The sequence below is a fragment of the Zingiber officinale genome, chromosome 8B (genome assembly GCF_018446385.1).
Source record: "Zingiber officinale cultivar Zhangliang chromosome 8B, Zo_v1.1, whole genome shotgun sequence".
NCBI classification, from domain to species: domain Eukaryota; kingdom Viridiplantae; phylum Streptophyta; class Magnoliopsida; order Zingiberales; family Zingiberaceae; genus Zingiber; species Zingiber officinale.
Genome location: NC_056001.1, coordinates 9,076,460 through 9,087,047, shown reverse-complemented (window position 1 = coordinate 9,087,047; position 10,588 = coordinate 9,076,460). Strand labels below are relative to the sequence as shown.

General features: G+C 40.5%; 1 protein-coding gene across 1 annotated transcript in view; it reads right to left on the bottom strand.

Annotated features, from left to right (window-relative positions):
* LOC122013476 (beta-glucosidase 12-like) overlaps window positions 1-10,588 on the bottom strand; it is a 28,002-nt gene that overhangs the window by 6,343 nt on the left and 11,071 nt on the right. Inside the window, exons 4-13 of the mRNA XM_042569755.1 lie at window positions 10,051-10,126; window positions 9,902-9,979; window positions 9,739-9,826; window positions 9,345-9,597; window positions 9,122-9,237; window positions 8,819-9,036; window positions 8,690-8,721; window positions 7,705-7,807; window positions 7,500-7,611; window positions 5,157-5,162 (exon numbers count right to left, since the gene is read on the bottom strand). Coding sequence (XP_042425689.1) covers window positions 5,157-5,162; window positions 7,500-7,611; window positions 7,705-7,807; window positions 8,690-8,721; window positions 8,819-9,036; window positions 9,122-9,237; window positions 9,345-9,597; window positions 9,739-9,826; window positions 9,902-9,979; window positions 10,051-10,126 — 1,082 coding nt within the window. The remainder of the gene's footprint in view (window positions 1-5,156; window positions 5,163-7,499; window positions 7,612-7,704; window positions 7,808-8,689; window positions 8,722-8,818; window positions 9,037-9,121; window positions 9,238-9,344; window positions 9,598-9,738; window positions 9,827-9,901; window positions 9,980-10,050; window positions 10,127-10,588) is intronic.

The window sequence follows — 10,588 nt, the reverse complement described above, 5'->3', positions numbered from 1 at the left end:
ATCGATCAGTGGATCGATTCGGTTGGTTCAATCGATTGGATCCCAACTCCAATCGATCCAAGTTGCTGATTTTGGCTGGGAAGGCCTGACTTCAGCATCTTTGAACCATGGTTAGTCTATGTAACCATTCCAAACCCTTAAAATACATTTGTATACATAAAAAGGGTGTTTTCGTGTTGAAAACAAGGATGGAATGGTTAAGGAAGACTTTATTGAAGTTTAGGTTGAGGTTTGTTTCAAATTTTGAACATTTGAACCTCAAAACTTCTAAATCTGGGTTTCCTAAAGGTTTAGGGATTCCAAGTCATTGTTGGTGCAATGACAGAAGTTACCACCATGTCTTTAGGGGGAGGGACTCTTTAAAGGCATGAAAATTATTTTTCATGAACCTTGGAAGGTGGTTAACCTTCTTTAAAGAAAATGCTCATGGACGAGCTTTTAAACTTGAAATGGGGAGTGGATATCCTCATTATTTCAAGTGGGAACTCAAGATGTTAGAAAATGCTCAAGGTTGGGTATTTGTCTACATTGAGGAAGAAGTTAAGAATAAATGAAGGGTATGGGACCTTCATTATCATGTTGGTTCAACGAGTGAAGTTGTAACCAATGATGAGCAACTCTTCAGGGGGAGAGTTTTCAACAAATGGATTTATTGAAGTGTGCCCAAAGAGGGGGCATAGGTTGATGTGTGCCAATAGGGGGAGAATGAAAGGACGTGTGAAAGGGAGTAAGTTAGGCTTTCATTATCTAAGAGGGAGTTTTCCCTCTTAGGGGGAGAATGAAAAGCTTAACTTATGCTTTCATTACCTAGTGGCATGAAGAATGAGGCTATGAGATTAGCCTAACTTACATGTGGCATTGTAAGTGTTATTGTGGTATTGTCAAACATCAAAAAGGGGGAGATTGTTGGTGCAACATCCTCAGGTCAAGGTTGACCTGGTTGACCAAGCCGAGTCTTGGTTTGGGTTTAGATGTTTGACAATAAGATATTGATTGAAGAAGAGTCAAGTAGGTCAGGATGACGGATACTTGATGGGAAGTCTAACTGGGATGTTAGGCAGGAGGAAAATCCTGGTGAGTGAAGCCAAGTGAAAGACCTAGTGAGTGAAGCTAGGCAATTGGGAAAGTCCTAGTGAGTGAAGCCAGGTGAAAGACCTAGTGAGTGAAGCTAGGCAATTGGGAAAGTCCTGGTGAGTGAAGCCAGGCAAGAGAAATCCAGATGGGTCAAGGTTGACCAGACATCTGGTGAGAGTCCAAGTAGGTCAAAGGGATTGACCGGATACTTGGCACGAGGAAGAAAAGTCCAAGTAGGTCTTAGGGAGTGACCGGATACTTGGCAAGAAGAGAAAAGCCCAAGTGGATCAAAGGGATTGACCAGACACTTGGTGAGAGAGTCCTAGCTGGTCAAGGGTGACCGGATGCTAGGTCTTATGTACCAACAAGTCATGGTTGACTAGATGTTGGTTTAGGGGGCTTTGGGCTTGGTTTTGGGCAAAAACCAAGGTTTGGATTGATCCGTGGATTGATCCAGCAGGTTTGGATTGATCCGTGGATTGATCCAGCAGGTTTGGATTGATCCGTGGATCGATCCAGCAGATCTGGATCGATCAGTGGATCGATCCAGAAGATTTGGATCGATCCGTCGATCGATCCGGTGAGTCCCCGCGAACAGAACCCCTCTGGATCGATCCGTGGATCGATCCAGAGGTCCCAATCGATCAGTGGATCGATTGGGACGCTGCTGCTTCGCGCGATAAGTGCTGGATCGATCCGTGGATCGATCCAGAAGATTTTCCAGAGCACAGAGGCGCTCTGGATCGATCCGTGGATCGATCCAAAGCCTCCCCAATCGATTGGGAGCAATCCAATCGATTGGGATTCGACCGTTGGCGTCGTTTATAGCTGTTGGCGTGCGATTTCTTCAGCAGAACTTCACCGATTCATTCCAGATTCAACACAGCTCCTCCCCAGCACTCTCTAAGCTCCTCACCGCCAGTTCTTGAAGGTTCTTGGAGGTTCATCCAAGTCAAGAGGCGAGTTGCAACGAGAAGAAGAAGAAGCTAGGGTTTTTACTGCATTTCTTGTAAGCTTTTGCTTATTCTTTACTACCCTTTCTTCTTCTTGTACTGAGAGTCTTGTAGGGCTTCTCCGCCCTCAGTAGTTACCGAAAAGGAGTGTTTTCATAGTGGAGGGTGCGTGCGTGGTGTGGATCCTTGGATTAGTCATCTCCGTTGGAGGTGGATACCAAGTAAACTCCTAGTGTTAGCGTGTTTGTGTTTGTTTATGTATTTTCCGCTGCGCATTCTTGAAGAAACAAGCAACACCGAGCAACGAGCACGCGACGAGCTATTCACCCCCCCCCCTCTAGCTACTTTTGGTCCTAACACCCACGACTCTCCCTGATATAGCTCAGGTCTTATGAGTGTGTGCGTTCTTGGCCATGAACACGCTTGATTCTGTGAGAAGTTCTAAGAATTGTGCCTTCAATTCTTTTCGAAGTGGCCTCACTTCTTTCGCATATAGGTGATCCCTTAAGAGTTACACTTTACTCTTCTTGATCATTAAAAGACTATCGGCTTACCCTGGTCTGATCACTGTTTCATTGGGTTACCCACAATATGTCTAGTCAGTGCAGATTAGTTGGCCCTTTGAACCTAGTTCTTGGGATCTCCAGTCAGCATAGGTTGGGTGTCCTCCGCACTGATTGCTGACAACGGTATCAAGCTCATTCTCTGTGATGAGCTTGCAAGTAACTCTCGATTTAACCCCTTGGTTAGCGGATCCGCTAAGTTATCCTTTGACTTCACATAGTCAACAGTGATAACACCAGTTGAGAGTAGTTGTCTAATTGTATTATGTCTACGACGTATATGTCTAGATTTACCATTATACAGATGGCTCTGTGCCCGACCGATTGCTGATCGACTATCGCAATGTATGCAAATCACCGGCACAGGTTTTAGCCAATGTGGAATATCTTCTAAGAATTGTCGTAGTCATTCAGTCTCTTCACCACATTTATCAAGAGCTACAAACTCAGATTCCATCGTGGATCTGGTTATTACGGTTTGCTTAGAAGATTTCCAGGAAATGGCTGCACCAGCTAGAGTGAAGACATATCCACTCGTAGACTTAGAGTCTTGTATATCAGATATCCAACTTGCATCACTGTATCCTTCGATCACAGCAGGATATCTTGTATAGTGCAGTCCATATTCACGAGTGAACCTTAAGTACCTCAGTACTCTTGTTATCCCTTTCCAGTACTCAATACCGGGATTACTCGTGTATCTGCTCAGTCTGCTTACTGCGTAGGCTAAGAATGGTCGTGTACAACTCATCAAGTACATCAAACTTCCAATCACTCGAGAGTACTCTATCTGTGAGATACTTTCACCTCGATTTTTCGATAGATGTTGACTCGTATCTATCGGCGTTCGTGCCAACGCAGTATCACCCTTGGTGAATTTCTCAAGAATCTTGTCCACGTAATGAGACTGACTAAGAACAAGTCCTTCTGTCGTTCTAAGAATTTTGATTCCTAGAATCACATCAGCTAGGCCCATGTCTTTCATGTCAAATCTTGAGTTCAACATATCTTTAGTTGATTCGATTATCTTATCATTACTCCCAATGATAAGTATGTCATCTACATAGAGGCACAAGATGGCATAGTCACTCTTTGTGGTTCTCATGTAGACACATTTATCACATTCTTTCATGACATTATCAAATGTCTGATGCCACTGCTTTGGTGCTTGTTTCAAACCATATAATGACTTTACCAATCTATAGACCTTGTTTTTCTGTCCTGACACAGAAAACCCCTCAGGTTGGTCCATATAGATTTCCTCTTCTAAATCCCCGTTTAGAAAGGCTGTCTTTACATCCATTTAATGTATTTCGAGATTCCATAGAGCAGCGATAGCCAACAATACTCTAATGGAAGTTATTCTAGATACCGGAGAGTATGTATCGAAGTAATCAAGGCCTTCTCGTTGTCGGTATCCTTTGATTACCAATCCGGCCTTGTATTTATCGATTGTACCATCTGATTTCATTGTCTTCTTGAAGATCCACTTACACCCTAGTGGTTTACTTCCCGGAGGAAGATCCACAAGTTCCCAAGTGTGATTTTGTAAGATAGATTCTATCTCAGATGCAATTGCCTCTTTCCAGTGAGGTCCATCAAAAGAGCCTACAACTTCTGAGTAACTTCGGGGCTCACTTTCCAACATGAATGTGATAAAATCCGATCCATTGGATTTTTCTACCCGAACTCTTTTACTCCGTCTAGGCTCAACCTCCACGGTTTCCTCGTCATCATCATCTTCTTCTTCGCCGGGTGTTTCGGTTGCCCGTTTTAAGGAGCTAGCATCCTCCCGAGTCTTATATGAAAACACATGCTCGAAGAATGAGACATTTCTCGATTCGATTATCGAGTTCTTGTGTATCTCCGGTATGTGTGACTCATACACACAAAATCTATACGCAGTGCTGTTTTGTGCATAGCCAATGAAGATGCAATCAACAGTCTTTGGTCCTATCTTAATCCTTTTCGGATCAGACACCAATACTTTGGCAAGACACCCCCACATTCGTAAATATTTGTAGGACGGTTGTCTTCCATTCCACAACTCATAAGGACACTTATCTATTTTCTTCTGGGGCACCTTATTTAAAAGGTAATTAGCTGTTAACACAGCTTCCCCCCACATGAACTCTGGCAGTCCAGAGCTTAATAGAAGAGCATTCATCATCTCCTTTAGAGTTCGATTCTTTCGCTCAGCAACTCCATTTTGCTGAGGAGTATAAGGAGTTGTTGTTTCGTGTCTGATCCCATGTTCAGCACACAACTCAGCGAATGGTGATACATATTCACCGCCTCGGTCACTTCGAACCACCTTAATCTTTCTATTACGCTGGTTTTCAACCTCATTTTTATAGAGAGCGAATTTCTCTATAGCTTCATCCTTACTTTTGAGAAGATACACATAACAGAATTTTGTGTTATCATCTACAAAAGTGATGAAATATTTATTACCATCACGTGTTGGCGTACCTTTTAGGTCGCACATATCAGTGTGGATTAGGTCAAGTGGTTCATTACTTCTTTTAATATGTTGAAAGGATGACCTTGTCATTTTCGCTTCAACACAAATCTCACACTTGTGTTTTGGGTCAAGGTGGAATATAGGTATGCTTTGCATGTTTATTAATCTACGCAATACATCGTAGTTAACATGTCCTAGTCTACCATGTCATAAACATAAAGACTTAAGCATATAAGTGGAAGAACTTTCATTTTTATTTATCTTGGGCCTAATGGCCATTACATTGAGCTTTAAACAACCCATCAGATACATAGCCCCTTCCTATAAACACTCCGTTCTTGGACAGTACAACTCTGTCTGACTCAAAGACAATGTGAAAGCCATGCTTGCTTAACAGTGATCCGGATACTAGATTCTTTCGAATCTCCGGAACATACATCACATTGTTCAGAGTGAGATCCTTGCCCGAGGTCATCTTCAGCACCACCTTTCCTTGGCCCATTATGTCCGAGGTTGCTGAGTTCCCCATGAACAGTTTGTCTCCAGTGACTTCTTCGAAGTTGTGGAGTAGCTCCTTGCTGCAGCACACATGTTTGGTGGCTCCAGTATTGATCCACCATTGCCGAGGATTGGAACCTATTAGGTTCACCTCAAAGATCACGGCGCAGAGATCCATATCTTGTTCTCCTGCCAGGTTGGTCTCAGGCTTTTTCTTCTTTGGCCTTTTACAGTCTGAAGCCTTGTGACCCATACAATCACAATTGTAGCATTTCCCTAAGAACTTTTTTTTCATGTTTTGTCCTTTGGGTTGCATCGTAGAAGATTTTGGATGCTTCCGTTTTGAGCTTTGTCCGTGCTCAACAACATTGGCTTTTACAGTAGCCTGAGAGAACAATTTTCTCTCCGAATTCTTGTTGTCTTCTTCTATACGAAGGCGAACAACAAGTTCCTCCACGTTCATTTCCTTCCGCTTGTGCTTCAGATAATTCTTAAAGTCCTTCCAGCCAATTGGTAGCTTTTCGATGATAGCTGCCACTTGGAAGGTTTCGCTCAGAGTCATACCTTCTGAGTGAATTTCTTGTAAGAGTACTTGAAGCTCCTGGACTTGACTGATTACAGACTTTGAGTCACTCATCTTATAGTCCAGGAAACGACCAACAATAAACTTTTTGGCCCCAGCATCCTCTGATTTATATTTTTTGTCCAGAGATTCCCACAGTTCCTTTGCCGTTTTCATCTCACAATACACAAGATAGAGTGAGTCGGCAAGATTGTTAAGGATGTAGTTTCGACAGAGGAACTCAGAATCGTTCCATTTGTCAATCAAAAGGAGAGTGTTCACCTCATCTACACCCTTAACAACCTTGGGAGTTTCCTCGGTCAAGATACGTGTCAGACCTAGCGTGGTTAAGTAGAAGAACATCTTCTGCTGCCACCGCTTGAAATTCACTCCTGTGAATTTTTCTGCCTTTTCCCCATGATTGATTGGCACATTCCCAATCGGGGCGGAGGAGGTCGGCACATGTTGAGCCTGTTGCATCTCAACATTTGCTGTCGCCATGGAAACAGAATGAATCTGTTTTAAGTTTTGTTGGGAGTAAACCCGTTACAATCTGTGTGATAGTCTCAGACGCTCTTTTCCACGCTTCTGAGTACGTACCAAAGTCACAATAACTTACAATCAAGTAGGTTTGAGCAGATAATCTCAAACTATCGACTCTAGCGAGCCGAGCCACGTGCCGAGTAGATGAGTTGCGAACACCGTGAATTGTTGAGTGGCGCCACGTTGCTGCTGAGAGTTGCTGACAGGATGTCGAGAGCTGCAACACGAACTCAGAGTGGATGCCGAGTCCAGCAGAGCGCTGTCTCCTTAAAACAGATTCGACCCCTCCACGGTGCTTAGAGGATTAGGTGGATGTCTGTTTCCCAGGATAAAACGGCAAGATCACGAGCACAACCGAGCACTGGTTGTCGTGACGATCTGAACTAGATCCGAAAACTATCACTATTTCTGTTGAGCAAAAGAAGTGCACAACAGAAGGGAAGGAAACATGGGGATTCAAGGAGGACAAAGCTCACATATCACTTGAGTTTTTTTTTTTTTTTTTCTTCAATCCTCTCAAGGTCTTATATAAACCTCTGTTGACCTCTGTTCTGCTTGCAACCTCTGTTGTCTGCTTGCGACCTTCTTTATCTTATATGCACCAACAAGTTGTCTGACTGATGTTACAAACAATGAGGTTCACAAAAAGACCCCTCGGGTTGATGTCATCCGGGCCCTGGATTCTCACCCCCTTTGTTCTGAATCAGCCGGAAGGCTTCACTTTTTTTATGGGACTGAAACTCACACGTCGTATTTCCATTTAAGTTTTTCCAACAATTTTTTCCAACAATTATAAATTACGTTAATCCATTAAGACTTGAAGATCATATGGTTTTGCCCACCTAATAGCCTCTTGCAGGTAGTGAAGATGGTCCTTGAAGTAATCAACCCTCGTCTTATCTTTGAGTGCTTCTTCCAGTGGCAGTACTGTTGCATTGTTGAACTCATCAACGGCTATCAGACACAAGATTGGTATATAAACGCATTGGTTTCTTGGAATGTTTAAAGCTGAAATAGAATGTTGAGAAAACACAAGGGATTTGTTACCATTTTCAGTGATGTAGATGACAGGATTATTGTACTTTGCCTTTGTGTACAATAGGAGGTCCCTTAATCCTTTTGGATAGACGTAGGGCCAACTTGAGGCAGCCTACAAATTGTCAATGGAACAAGCAGGTCAACAATACAATAATTGATTGACAGATCAATGAGACATGGTATCATCTCGTTAAATAAGTACGGCTAAGATTTTTAATGAAATTAATATAACAAACTGAGTAATTGGGTGAAGAAATTATGATTATAAACCAAGTGGAGATTCTTAACTTATTCTAGCATGGGTCAATTTGTGTAGCATACTGGTTGAAAAGCCTGGCACACGCAACTTGAGGATCAACATGAAGACTGCGCCACATACCCTATTTGATGTTGTTTGCAATCTACAAATGAGTCTACATCTCAAAGTTTTCTAAACTCCCTCAATTTTTAAATTATCTCTAATCTCTCTTGAAATCTCAAAAAAATTCACTCCTTGTCTATGACTTGCAATGCACAAAGCCCATGTCATCAATCTTAAGTGTGACTAAGGGGTTCTCAAGTAACATGAATGTATTAAAATCATTGTAACTTATGAATACTTAGTCAAACATATCAATGGTAGTTCTTTGGACTTGTTCCTTGAGTTGTTACTAATCTTGTTGTCAACTTAAGAATGTCAGATGCAACAAGACTATCAAAAAGTAAAGCTATGAAAAAGAAAACCCTTTCACTTACTTTAGGCGTTTAATCATCTATTTTCTTTTTCTTTTAATGTAAAAAAGGATAACTCTGAATGAAACTGGTCCGGCCTAAGTGTGCCTGTATTGAATCATTCTATACCAGTAAGAATAGTAGTACTGAATCAATATATTAATCTATGTACTTTTGTAAAATTATCATGAAGATTGAATATCTTTTTTTGTGTGGCATTAAATAATCTTGTAACTAAGGAATTCCAACCCAACAAAATAACCAGCATAGTATGAAATGTTACCACAGGACCAATAGGAACTCCATTGCAAACCGCTGTTGATTATGAAAAATGAAGAAAATAGTTTAAATTTTATGTTGGTAAACATTTAACCCAAATAATGAATCCAAATAATGTTTGCATTTAACTTACTAGTCTCCGAAGTGAAAGAATCTGTCATGTAACTTTGATTGACTACCCTAGAGAGAGGAACACCATACACATAACTTGCAGTGTAATAGTTTAGTCCAATAAAATCATATGAATCCTTGGCCAATTCAGATTGCTCATGCGTAAACTCAGGTAGACGATCACCGACAAGACTTTTCATAATGAACGGATAGTCTCCTTGAGTTAAGGGGTCCATAAACCTACACATCAGCCAAGAAAATTGCAGAATTAGTGTTGATTGATCTCAGACAAAATTGATTAAATTAGGCATTGCCTATGACTTACCATCCAAAACTAAAATCTAATGCTCGCTGAGCTGCATCATTATCGAACTTAGAATTTGAGAGAGGAATATACCATGTTGTAGTAACTGTAATTCCTATTTTCCCCTTTTGATGGCTCTGTGTGAATGTAGTTTAGAACCATTAAGGCCTAGCTCATAGGCTATATTTACATATAAAAATTCATTTCATTTGGTACAGAGACCTAGCTTTCAATAGCAGTTTACCTGATACTTGTCCTTGTATAACTTAACTGCAGCAGCATGAGCTAGCAATTGATGGTGAGCCACAACATAAGGCTCCTTACCTGAGTCTCCTGCAGTGCAATTGCCTATTGTAGGAGTACAACGACCAGGTGTGAATTCTCCCAATGCATAACCCATAGTTGTAAAAACGAGGGGTTCATTGAAAGTGATCCAGTACTTCACACGATCTCCAAACTCCTTGAAACAAACATCCACGTAGTCATGATAGTCTTTACTGTAGAACAAGATGATTCTAAGATAAGTTACAACTCATCACAAACTTGTTGTAATTTTCCCTAAAACTACAAATTGCTGTTGTCCAAACTGAGAAGAAAACATGTAGTGAGTTGGAGAAAGTTTAAGTAATTGAACAAACATGATGAGGGGGCTCAAGAAGCCTCCATATTTGTCTTCCAATGCTTGAGGCAAGTCCCAGTGGAAAAGGGTCACAAAAGGCTGCAAGCCTGTGCACACACAGTTTAAGTAATAGTTTTAACTAGAAAATAGTCAAACTAGAGTTGAGATTAATTAAACTATACCATTAGACAAGAGTTCATTTATGAGATTGTTGTAGTATTTGACACCTTCCTGGTTGACTCCTCCACTGAGCTTTCCGCCTGAAATATATATCATATATTAATATGAATATAATCTTCTAATTATATTGACAACCTTAATTTATATGTACTTGGTAATATCCTTGGCCAAGAAATGGAAAATCTGTAGGCATCTACTCCCATCTGCTTCATAAGAGATACATCTTCCTGCATGCAGCTTAATTTCAAAATTATCAAAACAATATATTCAGAAAGTTTGATTCTCATTTTTTTAATATTTTTTTTTTTCAATACAATTCTTAAACCTCCATTTTATTTCATCTTAGTTATTCCATCAAACAAAACAATCATGGCATGCTCACAAAACATAATAGAAGATTATGTGCTTTAATGAAACATAGCCAAAAATTTGTCTATTTTACATAAAATAAAAAGGCATACTTGTATACTTATATGAGATATAATATATATTTAATTGAAAAAAATAATTAAAAAAACAACTTACTCTTGTTTAAACATACATGTAGAAAATGCAATTAGTATTTTGTTTATTCTACACAGTATGGTCATTATACAAATCTAATGACTATGTTAAGGATAAGATGTTCTATATCCATTAGTCCCACATAGGGAGTCCTCCTCCTAAATGACAAATCATTTTAAAATGGA